The sequence below is a fragment of the Notolepis coatsorum genome (genome assembly GCF_963971535.1).
Source record: "Notolepis coatsorum genome assembly, chromosome: 3".
Taxonomy (NCBI): Eukaryota; Metazoa; Chordata; class Actinopteri; order Aulopiformes; family Paralepididae; genus Notolepis; species Notolepis coatsorum.
The window spans coordinates 11509555-11529889 of record NC_140167.1 but is presented as its reverse complement, the minus strand read 5'-3'; the positions used below and the strand labels follow the sequence as shown (position 1 = coordinate 11529889).

The 20335-nt window shown below is 42.6% G+C and overlaps 1 protein-coding gene across 1 annotated transcript in view; it reads right to left on the bottom strand.

Moving 5' to 3' along the window:
• map4k5 (mitogen-activated protein kinase kinase kinase kinase 5) overlaps positions 1–20335 on the bottom strand; it is an 83842-nt gene that overhangs the window by 30517 nt on the left and 32990 nt on the right. Inside the window, exons 9-20 of the mRNA XM_084309978.1 lie at positions 18339–18411; positions 16381–16512; positions 15020–15082; positions 14808–14889; positions 13238–13354; positions 10921–10999; positions 6975–7033; positions 6740–6807; positions 2988–3032; positions 2858–2900; positions 2190–2409; positions 1148–1233 (exon numbers count right to left, since the gene is read on the bottom strand). Of these exons, the coding sequence (XP_084166104.1) occupies positions 1148–1233; positions 2190–2409; positions 2858–2900; positions 2988–3032; positions 6740–6807; positions 6975–7033; positions 10921–10999; positions 13238–13354; positions 14808–14889; positions 15020–15082; positions 16381–16512; positions 18339–18411 (1067 nt within the window). The remainder of the gene's footprint in view (positions 1–1147; positions 1234–2189; positions 2410–2857; positions 2901–2987; positions 3033–6739; positions 6808–6974; positions 7034–10920; positions 11000–13237; positions 13355–14807; positions 14890–15019; positions 15083–16380; positions 16513–18338; positions 18412–20335) is intronic.

Below are 20335 nucleotides of genomic sequence, written 5' to 3'. Positions count from 1 at the left end.
CCAGATTCCCCTGTGCAAAAAAAAGAAAGAAACGGCTGATTCGACCGTGTCGATGTGGGAAAATATCTGTTGTGATGTACGCTGTTATTTTGTATTTCAAATAAAGAGTTAATCAAATATTTAACAAAAATTGATGCTTTTCACCATCTGCCTGGGTTCAATAAAGGGAAAAATAACCGTGGTCCTTGGGGTTTGGGTGCATGGCCAACCGATGGCTTGGACCAGGTCCACATTGAGAGGCTGGGAGACCACACCACGGATGGCATTCTTTCCTCCCGCAACAGAGTCGAAAAACTGACTATGAGGAGCGTGGCCCAGTTGATTGGGATGTAGATTGTGAACTCACTAATCTAATACAGGGCTGGGAACTAATTTCCATTATTGAAGATATATGAGAGCTATTTTCCATTATGGAGATATATGGGAGCTATTTTCCATTATTGAGATATATGGGAGCTATTTTCCATTATTGATAAATATGAGTTATTTTCCATTATTGATATATATGGGAGCTATTTTCCAGTATTGATATATATGGGAGCTATTTGCCATTATTGATATAAATGGGAGCTATTTTCCATTATTGATACATAGTTATTTTCCGTTATTGATATATATGAGAGCTATTTTCCATTATTGATATATATGGGAGCTATTTTCAATTATTGATATATATGGGAGCTATTTTCCATTATTGATATATATGGGAGCTATTTCCCATTATTGATATAGGTATAAGAGTTATTTTCCAATATCGATATATATGAGCGTTATTTTCCATTATCGAGATGTATGACGTACATCATGCCAATTAGGGTACCTTAGTGTTTACTTTTACTCTTACTCATATTCTCTATTGCCTATATTTATTGTAACAAATAATATAATATACTCATCTGCACCTTTGTTTTACACAGTTTATCCTGAACAGACATTTCAAAAATCATTTTGCGAGAAATCTGACCCAATTTAGACCGGATGCAACATATATTATTTACTTTAAAAAAAAGCATTCATCATTAAATGATATAAACAAAATTGCATTCACAATATAAAAAAACCCCACACATGATAAGACAGACGAACAGAAAACAATCAATAAGACAGGTTTGTCCTGCCCTGCGTCACGATATGAAAGTGAACTCACAGGGAAGTCCTTCTTCTCCCTGCGGTGTGGGCGGCCCAGCGGCGCCTTGGGACTGCCTCCGTTCACGCTGTCGTCAGAGTCGTTGTCTGTGGAGAGACGAGGAGACGGATGAGCGGTGCCGTCTCTACGGTAGCGGCACATTAACTGCCATAACTCTCTACACGGTGGAGGGGGGGAGGGGGGGGCGTCTAATGTCAAATTCAGCCCGGTCTCTCTTACCTGTACTTTTTGATTTACCGAGAGCTTGGAAAGATAGAAATTGATTCTTATTTAGTGGAAAGACAGAAATCAATCAGGAGGCAAGATGGTGTCTTGTGTGGCATGAGCATTGTTTGTTAATGTGGAGTCTGGGGGAGTTGATATTGATTATATCCTAATACAGTATTCTGGGTGTGGTTAAAGTCTTAAATGACAGTATTCTGGATAATTATGGTTAAAGTCTTAAATGACAGTATTCTGGATACTGTTAAAGCATTTTCATATCCCGATCACCAATATCTTCGTATACACGAGTAAATGGAATACCGCAATTATTATCATGGCAATAGAACTTACGGTCTTACGCAGACCATAAAACCTACCAATAAACTTAACTAGATAAGGTGTTTATCTTATCCAGGCTTTGTCATCACCCACCGGCATAAGAGCTTATCTGGATTATTGTGAATGAGATATGATTCGATGCGCCAACAAAAAAACAGAATCCTTGAATATTCCAGACATTAAAAAGGTAGAATATGTAATTCTCTAGGCAAAAGCGCCCCTCTTGGTATGGCACTTTGTTTAAAATGTTTTGTTTTGGTCCGATGTATGGGTTGGTAATATTCACATATTATACTGTGAATTTCTCCAGACCTCTCTTGGCAGACCCTCACACACAAACCCCACTCTTTCGCCTAGAAGAGGTTACCGTTTTGGCAGTATTACAGATCTTTAACCCTTTTCACGGCGACCGTCGGTTGTGTGATAGTAAAGGGTTAACCTTCTGTCGTGAAAGGGTTTAAGGAGATATAATTGGCGCGGTCAAGCGGGGGGGGCTGACCTGGGTCGGAGGAGTGGGTCAGCAACAGGCCCGGGCTGCTCACGCTGACGGAGAGGAAGTCCGGGGCGGCGTGCTCCTTGACGCTCTGCTCCGGGGTGCTCTGCCTGCGCGGCGCCACCTGCTGGCTGGGCCCGTTGTTCTCGGCGTTGGGGAACCTCCGCACGGTCAGACACCGCTCGTCGCTGAGGCCCACCTCGTCCGACGAGCTGTTCAACCGCGGCTACGAAGGGAGGGAGGCGGCGGGGCAAAGGGATTATGATTATCATCATTATTCATAAGAATAAAAATAATAATATTAATGAAAACAATCATATTTATGATTGACTATGTTTATTGTTATGATGATTACTTTTATTATCATAGTCAACATCGTCATTATTATTATTAAATGGGCACTTGATCAAAAACTATGTTATTGTTATGATTTGTTGTATTATCATCATAATCATAATCATTATTATTTTTCATTACACTTCATCAAAAAACAATGCCGATTTATTTTTCACATCTCACACACATCCAAAAACTGTTTGACAGACATTACTTTGGTTCGACAGCCATTGAGAGTAAATGAGTTTGAATGTGGCCACCAGTGATGCCACCAGTGATGTCATCGGGGACGTCACTGGTGCCCCTTTAAAAATATCCAAAGTACCATGACGTCTTACCTTTGGAGGTAGAGGAGGAGGGACTCCTGGCTTGAGAGTTGACCTGAAAACAGAAATGCGTTTGAAAACCACACACTCAAGGAATGCCTGGAGATGAGGTTTGAGTATAGTGTGTGTAAACGACACTTACAGCTCCACGTCTTCGAAGGCGTCTTCCAGATGGGCGATGTGTCCCCTAGAGGGGCAGAGAGCTTCATTTCAGCACAGCAATATTTGTGTTAGCAGAGCCAGGAGGAGGAGTGTGTGTGTGTGTGTGTGTGTGTGTGTGTGTGTGTGTGTGTGTGTGTGTATGGAGTGAATGTTTATGTAGAAGAAGCCCTTCCTTTTGGGAGAACAGGAGCATGAGCGGAGAGGGGGAAAAGGCACGGGACAAGGTGCTGTATCTAAAGGAAGCAGGTGATGTTGATGGTTTCTTATCGTATTGCATTTATATACAGAAGGATTCCTCTACATGGGACCAGAACTGCGGTTTGAATGAATGGGAGTCAATTAGCCCGACACAGAAAGGCGGCCGACGTCACAAAGTGTAAAATCTCTCAACATCCATAATCGATCCTCATCTGCAGCGTTCAACAAGTTAGATTTAAGACTTTTTAAGACCTTTTTACTACCACAAAATGTTAAAATAATTTCACGACCACACTAGCAAAAAAGAGCTAAACAGTGACGCAAGTGATACAAGCTCTCGTCACGGTAGCCCCGCAAAAACCGACGACTTGAAAGTACAAAAACATTTAATATATTCAATATTATTTCATCCCCCCGACAGCCGGGCTGCCTCCCCAAAAATGTAAGACTTTTTAAGTCCTTAAATTGAGAAGTGTGAATTTAAAAAACAAAACAAAAAAACGCAGATACCCTGCAAATGAGCACCGGCTGGCTGGTTGACGGACATGTAATGTATCCAATAGCGTTGAGTGCTCCACAAACATGTCACCGCCACCTTGACACTAGATTTATCACCTCCGAGCGTGAATCATCAAAGTGAATCTGCTGCTGCGGGCGGGGTGGGGTGAGGGGTCACACACAAGGTCCCCCGTTTACGGGAACTTTGCCTTCGACTCCTACGCCGGGGACAAGGCGAACCTGCGTGCTCTAAATCATAATATTTTACAACAGAGAGCAGATTAGATACAGAATGAAGCGCTCGCATATCTTCTTCTACATGAGCATGAAAAAAAAACAGCGTCTGGTCTCAAAACACCGTCACGGGGCGACGTGCCAAACTGTAAGGAAATGCAATCTATTCAGTTCTACGGACGTACTGTAGCAGCCAGGTGGACGACCACTCTGCCAGAAATCACAGTGTACATTTGACTGGATCTTTGGAGACCCTATATATATATAAATATTTATTCTTACTGAATATATATTATCTATCCACATCCGTCTGTACATCTGCATATAATCTGCATATAATAATCAGTAGACTAGATACTATATGTATATCTGTACATATCCCTTACCTACTCTTACTAGTTATGCTGCTGGCCAGTATGATTTACTACCATCGTGTCTTTATACCTGTTATCACTGGACATATTAATACTACAACTCTGTACATACACCTGATTAGCACTACACTCAGTAGTACTAATTTACATATTTTATACCCAGTTTAATCACCTGGAGTTACTATCGCACTTTACAGTTACACATTTGCACTCTGGTTGGATGCCAAACTCTTTTTAATTGTACTGTACTTGTATAAATTTGAATCTAATCTACCGTAGTCAAATCAAATACACACCGATGCACCAGTGTTAAAAAAAAAAAAGAGGCAAATGTACACTGTGTTTTTCTTTTAACAGAATTGCAGCAGTGCAGATTCTAAAGCGAAGCGCTGGAGGAGTCAATAGACGACAGGTTCATTGGGTTCTCCTGTCCGCTGTATCCACAGACATGCTCTCTGCGGTACGACGACCCTGTGCAACATGCATCATGATCAAAGCCCGGGTCCACAAGCTGCTTTAAGTCCAACAACTCATGTTGTTGTCATCAGAACCACTACAGAGCCTATGGGAGGACATTACTACAGCTTCTTCATCCACACGCCCCGATGCAAGGCCACAGCCCGGGTCTAACCGCTATGTCACACCACACATGGTGGAATGGAGGGGGGGGGGGCAGGGGAGTGTGCCGGGGAGAGTTATTCGTGGGGCTGCACACGTCACTGCAAACACGAGCCACGGGGCGGCCGAGCGACGGCCAGCCCAGGCGCGCACACACACACACACAGGCGCACACAGCCACTAGTGGAGGGGTGGAGTGGATGGCATACCACAGGGAAACACAAGTGTGTTAGTGTTACCGTTGAAACAACTCCTCCTCAACGCTTTTGAGAAGGCTCCTTTGGACGGACAGGAAGAGTGAGAGAGAGACAGAGAGACAGAGAGAGAGAGAGAGAGAGACCAAAAGAGAGGAGGCGGAGAGAAGGTAAAAGAAGGACAAACAGAAGAAGGACAGTCAAAGCAGACGGACAGGTGAAGAAGACCTTAGAAACACTAAAGCCCACATTCCAAACTTAACGCTAACAGGTGGTGGGCGAGTGGGGTCATGCGTTCAGACAGGGGGGCAGCTCCAGGGGGGTGGGGGTGGGCAGCTCCAGGGGGGTGGGTGGTGGAGAGTGAATGGGCCGGGGTCGTCTCTGGAGGCGGTGAGCACAGCGACATTCAAAACAAACATCCTACCCTACTGGTAGTAGTGTGACAAATACAATGGCCAGGAGGGGGTGGGGGTGGACATATTTCTAAATAAAAGTGCAGACATAGATACATTTTTTAAATAGCAAATTATCTTGATTTGAGCACTTTTATTTTGAAGGCAAACCAGGGAGTGTCAAGTTAATTGGGCGACCAAATAAATAAAGAGTGAAAATGAACAACAACAACAACAAGAATACCACACACTTAAAAAAAGAATTTAATTTAAAAAGAGTATTTAGGGAGTATTTACACACCAGGCAGGTCACCGGGGCTAATTCACCTCCCTCCTCCCTGGCCTGGACACAGGACAAGTAAGGTTACCAACATGGTTGTCGGTTGGCTATAACTATTTCAGATGGGAGGCCTGGTGGAATTATTTGGTGATTGTGTCATCAGGCTGCCATCACTCTGCCCCCGGGCCCCGCGGCCTCTCATTTAGCCTGTTGCCACGACGACTAACAACTTCTTCATGGGGAAACCCTGCGATTCAACGCACAAACTCTTGGGACTTTTTCCACTGATGCATTTTAGAGTGAGAGTCCTCTCGTTTTAAATCCTCTTAAACAAGATTGCTTTCTAAAGATACTGGATGGATCATACTGGTATCCAAAGATACTGGATGGACAGTAGCCTGTTGATTGTAAAATAACTTATTATTTATTAACAGTAATGTTTATATATTAACTTGATCGATGCACAAGTGATTTATTTTGCAGATGATGTTGTTGGAAGACAATTGAACACTGGTTTTGAAAACTTTGTCACAGGTTTATTGCAATAAGGGGCAGGAGCTGATAAGCTAATTGCGTCTTCCTTTTCAGACAAGAGACTGTTTTGTTTATTCTTTTATCTTAGTTTTTTTTTCATTTCACAACAAATTATTATTATTTTTGACATGTTATTTTTTTCTCTTTCTTTCATTCATTCATCTTTTTCATACTGTACTTTTTATTTAATTTTATTTTAGGTCAATCAATTGTACAGATGTTTGCATTTTGTGATGCCAAATGCTAATCTCAACAGTTGTCATCTCAGTGTGTGTGTGTTTTTATGTGCGCGTGTCTGTGTGTGTGTGTGTGTGAGAGAGAGAGAGACCGTTTTCCCAACATGACGGGAGGCGCCCGGGCCAAAACAGGAGTCAGGAATGGTTCCTGTGACAGCGGTCTCTATGGCTCACCTGGATGTTATTCCTCCCTCGGCAAACGGACTCCAGGGGGAGGGGAAGTCGTTCTCTTTGCTCACATCCTGCGGAGAGCCGCAAGCAAACAAACAAACAAACAAAACAAGTGAAACACAGGAGAACCGAGTCAGTGGAGAAATTAAGGATGGATTTCAAAACAAGATACAAATGAAGGGACAGCGTGAGAGGGGAAATAAGTTGCAGATTGTAATAAAATGCAAAGTAGCATCACCATTTCAGAGTGAGCCTCGGTCTCCTTCCGAAGTGGAGGTTCAAACTGGACCTTGTCAACTGTTGGGAGAAATTAACATGTTGAGAGTCACATTGTTTCCCTCCCCCCCAATACACACTTGTGACACTAGAGGGCGATGGTGCCCAAGGTTTTAGGGGAACACCAAGCCATAGCGGTTTCCTCATGTTACGGGTAAAAGCAGGCTGTACCGTTTTGCAAGGTAAACTGCCATCAACACTCGCAGAAACCACGAAGGAAGTCACACGAGGTAATAACCAGAAAGTAAGGAAGTAAAATTAGTGACTGTGGTGGGTGTGTGAGCACGGCTCACTGAGAGGGTGCACAGTCGGTACAGTAGTAGAAGAAACCAGCACTCACTTTTAGCTTTTAAACTGAGCTTTTTAGTCTGGATAGTCTGATCTCACTACCCTGTTTCATGTTGTGTATTTTTCTATTTCTTATGTTTTCATTTTACTTGTTATATTTGTATTGCTTTCTTTACCATGTTTTACTACGTTTTATTATAGTGCCATTTATATATAATAAATGCAATATATTTATTTGTACTTATTTTATGCCATTATTAAGTCTGCACGTTTACATTGCACTACTTTTATTGTCCGTTATACCTATTCTTATGTCTGCAATGTATGCATTGTTTTTTATTCTGTCAATCTGTGATTTTATACCCATGTTCATTTTATTAGCATTTTACTATATAGATAGTTATTCATATGTATTATTGTTATATTGTAGAAATGTGTGCATTGAAATTTCTGTAAAGTCTCGACAATGTTGAAAATGAGGGTGACCTCAATTGTAAATACCGGTAAATAAAGGTTGATGATGATGATGATGATATGTACAGCGCTTTGGTGCAACGGCAGTTGTTTAAATGTGCTTTAGAAATAAGACTTACTTACTTACACTCACAGACAACATCCTTCAGTGCATGTTTAATGCATGGGGTAGCAGAGGACCGTTCTGGATTAATGATGCACTGAGGGATGTTCTGTGAGGCATCTTGACGACAACAAATAGATCAACTAAAGCTGTGACGTAGGGCTGGGAGGTATACCAACGATGAAGGGATATGGATTCTCCACGCTATACAGAATACATTATTCAATAAATCTATTCCTACAAATTTGCACTACCTCTTCTACCGCATTTGGTACATTTTAGTTTTGTATATTGTATAGTGTTTGGTCTTTATTCTTTTACTTTTTTACTGTATGAAGCACAATCTCAGGAGGGTCATACAGAACCAAGCATTTCACTATAATGTACATGTACCTTATATGTGACAAATAAAATGTCACAAACATTATTCCTCTTCGAAAAGTAAAAGAAAATAGACCATTTTGAATGAAATAGCACCAATTGTATTACAAGAGAAAATCTATATTATTGTATCATATAGTTGTATCACATTGTCATTTGTACTGGAAAACGAATTACCGTCAAATACCGTTACACCGTCAAAACTAAAGAGAAATATCGTGACATGATCATATTTCCGCCATATCGCCCAGCCCTACTCTAAACATCACACTGTCGCTTCCTTAGCAACAGAGGGTCTTATTGATATACGAGGTGGTCTTGTGAAGGTCTGGCCTGTAGCCCTTGGGATGAGCAGGCTGCCAGAGACAAACACAGATCAGACCGACAATAACCAGGAACCCGTTCGGGGGAACTCTTGTCAAGGTGACGGCAATTTACATGACACAAAGGCAATAGAGATTCCAAACAGTTCGCGGGTTTGTGGTCAGGCGTTGTCAAACATTTAGATCTAGTAGAGTAGTCCAGCTCAGCCGTGTCCGGTATAAACATGACGAAACTCACGAGGACAAAGAGAAACACACACAGACCTGCCAGAACACAATCCCTCATAATCGGCTTTTCACTTCACTTAACGTTAACAAAGAACGTTTGTGTCGAAAGGAATTAAAAAGCCGGTGTTTTGTTATTTCGCAATCGTCCCGACGCCGGTAGGTATGCGTATAATGTGGAATCGTAGCGGCGCCCCGGAGGCTAAACGGTTTTGTGGTGGCGGTCAACTTCAGACGGTGAGGTTGAGGAATCCTTGTGAAATCCTCCGCTGATGAAACGTACAATAGGAGGATGTTACATCTCGCCCGGTCTGACCTCTGATTAGTCGACCGACACAACATTACATGACACTACATTAGAAGCGCTATTTCTATCCCGCGGCCTCGACGGGAAACCTGGCGTCACAAGAGGGTTAGTCAACGGTTAGGGCCGAAAAGCAGGTAGTCATCGCCGTACAGAGAGACTGACCTTACCAACTCAATCCATTATCCAGCACGGCAATCTGTTATATACACTACAGACATCCAAGACCTACATGTCGGGGATTCCGGTGTGAGCTTGGACGTATGTACGCACACACACACACACACACACACACACACACACACTAGGGCTTCTCGATTATGGCAAACATCATAATCACGATTATTATGATTGGTATTGAAATCACCATAATTAAACATGATTCCTCATTGATTTGAGAACAGCATATGACGATGACAAATTTGTTTAACTTTTTGGACCAAAGGCTGCCCTTTCTGTCATCTTGCTGTCAAGTTGCCAAAGACATTTCAAAACAACTGGAGAAATGCACCATGGCTCCCTCCTCATGAATGTGGGAAGCCAAAATCGTAATTGAAATTAATCGCCCAGCCCTAACACACACAGAGACACACACACACACACACACTATCTCACTACTCTGTCACTGACCTGTGTCCTCACTAGGGTCCAAGAAGACTGATCCTGGGTCTGTCCCATTGTTTGCTTTACGAAGGGGGGAAAGTCGGTCATGATCACGAATCAAGATAGATAGCAAAGACACACTGGTACAAAACAAACTACTACAACCAAAGACAGACTGGTACAAACTACTACAACCAAAGACAGACTGGTACAAACTACTACAACCAAACAAAGACTGGTACAAACTACTACAACTAAATAAACACTGGTACAAACTACTACAACTAAATAAACACTGGTACAAACTACAACAGAGACCAAACACACACTGGTACAAACTATTACTGAGACCAAACACACACTGGTACAAACTATTACTGAGACCAAACACACACAGACACCAGCACACATGCGATATGAAGGACCTACTGCTGTGAATGAAAACGACAAACAAGCAGCACAAATACTTCAAAGACTCCCACAGGGGCTTTTACTACATCAGCTCAATTAATGAAAGGACTGTTGGGAGCCTTGTGACAGACAACAAGACAGGCACAACACTTGACTTACTTCTACAGCTCACACAACACAAAACTCACACGCCTTACCTGAAGAACTACCATCAATGTTAACATAGTATGCACTAGTCTACCGGGTTAGGCTATGCATTAGCCACACATACAAACGATTTAGAGAACTCTGCAAAGAGCTTCTGCATTTTCCACGTAGTCTAGTCAATTTATTAACACAATAAATTGACAATGAGAGGAACAATGCAACGTCAATAACTCCATGTACACATAACAATGAAGGGGCCTGTGACGGCAGCAGGAGGTGACACAGTGCGTGCGTGCGCGCTGGACATCGCAGACGGACCTAGAGCCACTTTCTCTTCCCTGAATCCCCGGGCTATTTATACGCACGCTGTGGCCTGGAGCCGTGCCAGCACTACGGGATTAGCAGGAAGACCCAAAGACCAGACTAGCCACCCACAGACACTGACCGCTAGACTGACTTACACACCGACCAATGAGGGGGGGGGGGGGGGGTCAGAGGAGAGATAGATGTGAGAGGTCAGACGTGCCTGGGTGGGTTGGTTGGGGGGGGGGGGGGGGGGCCTAGATGTGGTGGGTGGGGTTAAAAAAAATGTATCTTCTGTTTCTTTGCGACAGTGAGGGCGGTAGGACCGGCCTGTTTGTTCACTTACAGTTGATCTCGGAGCGCGTCCTCTCAGCTCTGGCATTCTTGTTGGTGGAACGGATGGTGTGTCTGACTGCAGAGAGTGGCTGGGGGGGGAGAGAGAAAGAGAGCGAGAGATTAGAAACATTTGATCATCTGAAGTAATAGTACACTTGATATTATAGCTGATAGTGCAGGACATTGGTGGAAGTGGTTTTATATCACATGGCATTTATAAGTAGAATGTTTGAGGTCACACTCTTGTATTATATTATATTATAGTATATCATATTGCATTAGGTTGAAGCTAACTCTGGTGCAATTTTAAATTATGCACTGTCCCTGACAAATAAACAACAAACTAAACGATGTTCTTGAGTCGTTCGGTACAATCTACAAAGTGATGCAGTGAGAGAACTAGGTCTGGGTATCGTTTGAAAGATTTTGACCTGGGACTCAATACCCGTATCAAAAACACACTTTTTTCGATACCTTATTTGCTGGGTTGCGAGTTATGTGACCTGTCTCAAACTCTGCCCCTTTTCTTGATCCTCCAATCACAACTGTCGCTTACCTCGGACAAACCAAGTTTGTCCGAGGTAAGCGACAGTTGTGATTGGAGGATCAAGAAAAGGGGCAGGGTTTGAGACAGGTCCTTGTTACATTTTGGATGATTTGGGGTTGCGGTTGAACAGAAGAAATGTTTTATTTTGGAACAAACCTGCCTATTGGCTCACTGATGTGAGATTAACTACTTTTTCGACACACAATAGTATTGAAGCAAATCGATCGATACCATAAAAGTATAGAATTTCGATACCCAACCCTAGAGATACCAGCTGGTCTCATTAACATATTCATGGGAGCCAACTTGATCTGTAGCAAGGAGATCCGAAAAGTGTTTAAAGGTGCTATAGATAAAATGTTTATGTAGACTCATATATATATATATATATATATATACACACATCCAGCTTTTAGAAAGGTGCGGAATGAAAGTATTGCTTTCCCGCCCAAAAATGATTGATTAACAAATGTATCATTTAAAAATATTTTGCAGGTCCAAAATTAATATTGTTGTTTACATGTTGCGTGCATGTAGCCCCTCTCTACTTCCCATTTCCCCACGTGGAATACGCCTGATTGGATAAGCACATGTTGGTGCGACATCTAGTGGCTGAATGTTATCTATAGCACCTTTAAGTAAAGTAAAAGTGAAGCCCGGGTCTGCTTTTTTGTTGCATGCTAGGACTTCCCCTCATAGTCCATTAGTCTAGCCTTATGCGCTGAATGAGTCATTTCATTTCCTCAAAAATTATGAGCACATCTCTGGTCCTCCTGCACTAATGCAGTGGAAAACTAAAATAATTCTACAGATTTGTCAACAAAATCAAGTATAAATCCTGTGACCATTAGCCCGCGAACAATTTCTTCCGAGGACAGCCGTGCTGCATACATATAGTCCTCATTACTATGCAGCCCTGGCGCTGGATGTATGAAACAAGCAGCTCTGTTGCCTGCAGTCAATAGCATTCAGAGTTTTTTTTTTTTTTTTACTCATCATGGCCAAGACAGAGCGACTGCTGTCTTGTGTCAGAGGGAGAGAAGCAGCACAATGGTCTTTTAAAAAGGCGCTGGTACCACCTCCTTGTCCGCCACATAGATGTGTTGTTGATGCCAGTAGGAATAATAATGAGGAGGGAAGAGACTGAAGAGAGAGGGGGAGAAGTTAGAGAGGAACGTGAGAAGACTCTGGGGCTAAAACACTGCCAACGGTTCCCCACAAAATGAGTCAGAATCTGAAGAATTGTTAAGCTCCAGAGTCGATTTCTGTTATCAAAGCTAGGGGGGGTTGCATGGTAAGCAGTGTTCCACTTTTGATGCAAATTATTGTAATTGGTTTCGGAGCAATTTTTCAGAGAGACTTTGGCATGTGAAAACTGAGAAAGCCCAGTCAGAGTTCTTATCCAATACAAAAGATGTCCCGCAGGGGTCAATCCTGGGTCCCGTCTTATTTACCATTTATATTAATAATAGTCTCATCTTTGAGTGCCTGTCAAGGTCATTGTTATGCGGATGACACTATTGTCTATTGTATTGCTGACTGGCTTGCTGTATGGCTTGATGAATGTTTTATTTAGACAGAAAGGTTCCATTGAGATACAATATCTCCTCTTCCAGGGAGGTATGGTCAAGACGGCAGTAAAAAGCAGTTTCACGTCAAATCAATGAGTGGTTTCCCACCCAAGGAGGGCACAGCAAGGCGCTTTGGATAAAAGGCATCCACCACATGGCAGATGCGATGTGACGTGACATGATATGCGACAAATGGGAGCGGACGTTACCTCGAGGTCGTCATCATCCACCTCGCTGAAGTGCTGGAGGTTGTCAGGGTTGTTCATCATGTCTAAGAGGTCCACCGCTACGCTCCTGGTCAAACCCGTCTGGGCCACAAACACATGCTGTAACGAGATACAACGGGTTACATTGTAACGTTTTTTTAAACCACCAGGAAGTTAGAAGTGTCTAATCAGGGGTCTCGTTTCACTTCAATTGACCCAGTTCACATGGTGGCCATTTTGCTCTTATGCTCAGCTTTCCACCCAATAAGACTAAGACCACTATGTCAACCTAAACGTGGATCATTAGGATAAGACAGCTACCCTCTGTGACGTGAACTATGCTAATCGTTATACAGAAACAAATTAGCAGCCTTGAAATAAACGTTTGTGTAGCTGTCTCCCTTCCAACATGATTGCCGGTAACCACTGGAAATCACATTCAGAAGAAAGTGTCTTTGAGCATTAGGAAAAGCGCTATACAAATTTGATGTATTATTATTATTATTATGATATTACTGTTCCACTGCGGCTTGCTCACGAGATTCAATAATAAGACCAAATTATTACATTTTCATTAATATAGCAACTGTTTTGTCGTTTGTTTGAGACAGGTGTCTATAACCAGTAAGTACGAATATTACCTGTATACTAATGAGGCTACCGAATAACATATCAATTACGCGTCATTAGATCTTACTCTGAAAGATGGCGCATTCTCACTCTAGCGCCAACCTCACACACAGAGAGAGAGAGAGACAGAGAGCAGTTTGGAGGAATGGAGCAATGATGAAGTTTCATTCAGTTTTACAAGTGTCATTACTAACGGTGAGTAAATTAGTAAATTTCACGCAGGCATGCTGTATTTTTGTAGTTGGCAAACATTATGTACTAGCAAGCGTTGTCGTGATGAGGAGCAGCGGTGAATCATGGATGATGGCTGTGTGCAGCCTACGCTGCGCGGGTGTCTGGTAACGTTAGATTGACTTGTATTGTGTTGAGAGAGACGGACGAGGGGAGGGAGGAAGCTACGTAAGTGGAGCCACTGTTGCGCATCGAGATAAATCAGCCGGGGAGAGATGGAGAGAGACGGGGATAATGGAGATACATCTAGCTGCAGCGTTTCCCGCCCGGAGTTCTGCTCATTACTGACTTATGATCGCAAATTATGATAAAACACGGATGATAAAACAATTGATTTAGACCCGTGTGGTGGAACCACACTCATCGATTATGGTCGTAGACGGATCTTCGTGATCAATATAGGTTTAATAGTGAAACGCATAGTAACAAAGTACATATTGATTAAATGAGCTAGGCTGGGAGGAGTGCTTCCATTCTGGCCATTCTTTAGCCCTCTTGGCTCTCACCAAGGTGTGAGATTTAAGCTAGTATTGGGACAAATAAAAGGGATTCCTCCTTTTAAGTGAGGCCTTTATTTGTCAGAACGTGAAGATATACCCGGCCAGTAAAAAGGACTCTGCGTTTAATTAGGACTCCGCCTTTTTTTTTTTTTTCTTTTTTTTTTAAACAGTATGCCAGAAAGGAGATTAAAGCCAAGAATGAGATTCATTACCGACAGGAGCTTCTCTGCAGTCGGCCTCTTCTTGGGGTTCTTGGTCAGAGACACTTTGACAAAGTTATGGAAGGCTGTGGACCTGGGGGGGGGGGGGGGGGGGGAACAACAACAACATCCTTTTATTAAGTGCTCCGCGGGTTGATCCTCAAAACAACAACAACACACCTGTAAATCCTGGAATAGCAAACGTCAAAGCCCAGTGCACTCACCATTTAGTCTTGTCTTTTAGCTTGGGAGGCTGAAAGCTACTCTTTGACATTAGAAACAGGGCCCTGTGGAGACAAAAAGAAAATCACACTGTTACAAACACAGCACTTTAGCCCGACAGAGGCCTTGCACGGAATGTTTAGAATGCCCATTTCTCCTCCATATTGGAAGAGACAATGATTGCTATGTGCAAAACAGTTGCTATGTGTTGATATAGAGAAATATATCAACACACATTTTATAATTTGGTGACTTATTATCTCAGTTAGAGCACTGAGGTCATGGAACAAGGTACTTTTAGATGTCCCAAAGTCTAGGGGACCCTCACTCACTTGTTTTCATTGGCTTTTTGAGGCTTGTTAAGCCATACATCCCTGGTCCTGTTGTGACTATTTAGTGTATTTATTATATTGCATTTTGTATTTGTCTGTTTCTTTATATTCTAAAGCACTTTGGTGCAACTTCGGTTGATTTTAAATGTGCTATATAAATAAAGGTGACCTTGACTGTGACCTATGAAGGGAATTGGTCAACAAGTCACAGTGGAACAGTATTGCCCTGCTTTTCCAGCGTATTAGCTACTCTACCACTGCACAGAAAGGAGGCCTTTTCTTTTGAAAGGCGTTTTTCCAAAATGGTTTACGGGCAGCCATGTTGGAAGGGGGAGAGCCACACAAACGTTCTGTGCGGGGGGCCTCTAGTGAAAGATGTGTACAATGTGCAGCATAGACTAAACACACTTGTGATTAAATCGGGACAGCTATTCATTCAAGTAAACAAAAGATCTGATGAAGCATTACTGGAACACAAAAGGAGGAAGCGCTGATCACGTCCGAGGTAATCTGAAAAACCCACACGAGAGCTTGTGTTTATTGCGCAAGAGCGTCTGTGGGCAGAGTACAGACTTCACAGGGAGGCAGGAGTTATGGGGGGGGGGGTTTACTCTCCCTTTCTGGTGAGCTTTAGACGCTACTCTGCCGTCACTGGAGAAAACAGGTGGGCACACGGATACTGATTTTTAATCCCTCTCTAAATTCATTACAATCTTTTTTTAAATAGATTTTAATGACAGAAATAAAATAAAAAATAAAAAAGAATTATATATATAAATTCGATTAATTTTTTTTTTTTAATTATAGATTTTAAATGACAGAAATTAATCGCTGTTAATTCTCTATAATTATTCCAATTCTATGTCTATTTTGTGTCTACATCCCTGCTGTCTGTGAAGCACTTTGGGCAGCAATTCTTGTATGAAAGGTGCCATACAAATAAAGTTTATTATCATAATTTAAACGACCGGTTAACCGGCTGGAGCGGATACCCTTTGGGACGGCCCCGTAGCGAGGAAGCTGAACCGTACCTCATGGGGTGCAGGTCAAACATGGGGGGCTGCAGCTCCGCCAGCTCGATGGCAGTGATACCGACGGCCCAGATGTCACACAGCTGGTTGTAGCCCCCGTTCTTCTCCACAGCTGCCACCTCGGGAGCCATCCTGCACACGGGCACATGGAGACAGTGAGTGCCCTAAAGTAGCTTTTAAAGAATACCACACAAAGGGATGGTTATCCCATACACTCAATCACTAGGCATCCTCGGCCTGACGCGTAGGACCCGCGGAGAGCTGCACAAGCTACTGAATCTACAAAAAGAGACTCCTGGCACATTTTTTATTTTTGCTAAATGAAGTCAGTTTGACTTACAGTGGTGGTGTGTATTCATGGTGATGTAATTACAGTAAGGTATGGGGGGGGAAAGCCCATTTCCTGACAGCATGTACAATACTGTATATAATATATATATATACACACACAGTATCTATCCACATCGGTCTGTACATACCTGCATATAATCCTTTACATATGTGTAGACCCTTACCTACTCTTACTAGTTACTCTGCTGGCCAGTATGACTTACTATACCATAGTGTCTTTCTTTATACCTGTACATATTAATACTACAACTCTGTACATACATCTGATTAGCACTATACTCAGTAGTACTCATTTATATATTTTATTATACCCAGTTTAATCACTGGTACATTGTATATTACTGTTGCACTTTACTGTTACATTTGCACTCTGGTTGGAAGCCAAACTTAGTTTTGTTGTATGATGACAATACATTTGAATCTAATCTCTGTAGTCATTAACAGCGCTAGCCTGTGCTTTCAAGAGCAGGGCATGGGAGCTCAACTTCCTAATAAAAGCCCCCATATAAAGCAGGTATCCTAGACACTTTAAGTAGGGATGTAATGAATCATGATACACTCTGGTCACGATTTGGTTCAATCACAACACTGGGCTCATGATTTGGTTAGAATTACAATATCAAAGAACATTATATATATATAATTTTTCCAGTGAAAAGGCTGGATAACTAACACCTAACATTAGGTTTGCACACACAACACTAGCCTGGAAGCCAGCATGCACAAACAATACACACCTGTAAGCCTAGCTGTCGCTTCCCCGTTTACCACAGAAAGCGCTTTCAAAATAAAAGCCAGGTCATTTAGTAACTTAGTAACCAGTAAAAGTATCGAATGACAACATGACCATCACAGTCCACGGTCTGTATCGTCCCATTTTAGTATCGCGTTACATCCCTACTTTTAAGTCTTACCGGTTACAAAGGCAAATGGCCGTCACTATGTGCATTAGGGCTTTTAAACTGAAGTTGAGCTTGAAGCACAAGGTTTGTTTAGAGTGGGGAGAGCTGTTGACAGAGATGCACAGAAACTGCTTATTGTGGAATGTTTATGTCATATGTACAGTATAATCCTTTCAGCTTCAGATGTATCATTTGATTTGTTATACGTTTTTTTTAGGTCACCCTTTCTGAGCACAGCCAACTCTCAGTAGACTGATGGGGCGTGGCCGTCTGTTGACTATACATACACACACATATCTCTGTTGCTGACTGACTCATATCTCTGTTGCTGACTGACTGCAGCTAGATGTGACTGATGGGCCAATCCGTGTGTATTAGCGATATTTCAGAGGAAGCCAATTAGATATCTGAAATGATTTTGTTGATATCCAGGGACCAGGGGGACAGACATCAAAGAGCTTTTTTTCCTCCATAATTTTCACAACAACAACAGCTCTAACATTTAAGGTAATCAAGACATCTCCGGAAAAGAAATGCAATGACATTGAAAAACAAGAGAGCACTACAAAAGTGTACTGTGATCTAAAGTAGTTCAATCACAAGCACCAACTCGGAAGAAAAGAGAAGCCGTGCCAGAATAAATTGAACAATGCCTTTTTTTCACAAGCCCCTCAACTCCTTTGGAGAAAACGTGGAAAGACTCACCAATAAGGTGTCCCGATGAAGGACTTCCTCTTGGCAATGGTTGCCGTTATTTTGGCGGCGACTCCAAAGTCAGCTGGAATAAGAGGTGACAGGTCTGTTCAGATTATGTAATCCAGACACGGACGAAACCCGTGAGAGAGTTTACAAGTCCTTATGAATACAGCTTTGACCCGAATATAAAATACACCCTTTTCAAGACCCGAGACACTTTTAAAGATAATTAATTTGAGTTATTTAAATATTTATTTAAACACCTTTTCAAAGAGGTATTTTTCCTAATAATATGAAATCAGCAAAGGTAATTCCAATATTTAAAAATAGAGATAAGCATCAAATGGACTATTATAGACCGGTGTCTTTACTTCCTCAATTTTTCTACTTCCTCAAATTGGATCTTTTCATTGGCAAATACAAAATATTGAGTGAACAACAGTATGGGTTTAGGGAAAATAGAACTACTACATATGCAGTGGTGGAGATGGTAGAAGAAATAACAAAGGCAGTTGAAAATGACGAGCGTTCTATTGGTATTTATATTGCCCTGCAGAAGGCTTTTGATACAATAGATCACAGCATATTTTGTGAGAAATTGGAGAAGTATGGGATACGAGATATAGCTAACTCTTGGCTGAAGAGCTACTTGGAAAACAGACAGCAATGTGTGCAAATTAATGACACTGTCAGGATTTAGGACGGTCACCTGTGGAGTAACCCCAGGGATCGTGATAGTTCCAAAACTTTTTTTTTTATCCACTTTTTCTCCCATCCCAATTTTGTATTTTCCAATTCTCCCCTCCCCTGTCTTGAACGTTGCTAGACTATGCCTCCCACTGGTCGGCTGTAGTGAGGATAGAAGCCTTGCATCACGTGTCCCCTCCGGTACACGAGGAGGCAGCCTGTCGCATCTTTTCATCGCAGCAGCTCGAACTCTGTGGCGAGGAGAAACGCGTGGGAGGCTCACGCTGCCCCCGCTACTTCCTGTTTCCTCTGTACCGGCGTCACCCAACCGACCTGTAGGAGTCGCTGTCCAATCGACCACCCACCAGCTTTCCCACCCTCTAACACTTGCCAATTGTATTAGTATGAACGACCGGCCAAGCCGGTAGCAACGCCGAGAGCTGGGCTCGAACCCAGCGTCTCCCGCGTTAGTGGCGAGCGCCTTGCCCACTGCGCCACTCAGCCTAGCCTACCTAATTCAAAGTGAAAAATATAACTATTGGGTTTATCTAAATTAGAATCTGCCTTATTGATCACTGTGATCTTAAACTCTTTGCCAGCCCTTGATTAAAGGAATGGATGATCCAACATCTCTTGGCCACCAAATATGTCACACTAGGAACTCACTTCCTGGGAAAGGTGCTAAATATTGCTCCAAATTTACACCTTCTTTCCCGCGATCTCAAGTCTGTGATTATACGATCATAACTGCACGTTTTAACTGCAACTTGCAGCTCTATTGGGTTGTTAAGGCGTGACCTCCCCAATAAACAGTTTCCGGGGCCAAGCTTCCTCAGCGCTGTGTCCCTTGTTGTTTTAATAGATCCGAGTCATAAAAAAAAAACTGTGTTTTCTTTTTTAAGTAAGTGCTCCTAGCATCCCCTGCTGTATGAAGCGGAGCGTTTGGGCCCCAGACATGAATATACGTCACGCGTGGCGTCAGAATTAACAAGCGAATAGGTCACTCTGTCGGTCGATCCATAAAATCCCACACCGTCTAACGGCCACAGCTTTCACCCTGAGGAGTTGAGATGTTGCATGGAGGTCAGGTGTGTGGGCGTGTGTAAGTGAGCGTGTGTGTGTGTTCATGCCGTGCCAATTGGCTAAAAAGGGGGGCATGGCAATGGGAGTGGCCTATCACAAAAAGGCACATAACTCCCAAATGTTCTCACAGACTTGCAGAAGAGTTTGTGGAAGGGTTGGTCATGATGAGCCAAAGAACGGCTGATTAACCGTTTGTGCAAATTGGCAAAAAAGGGGAGTGGGAGTGGCCTAGAACA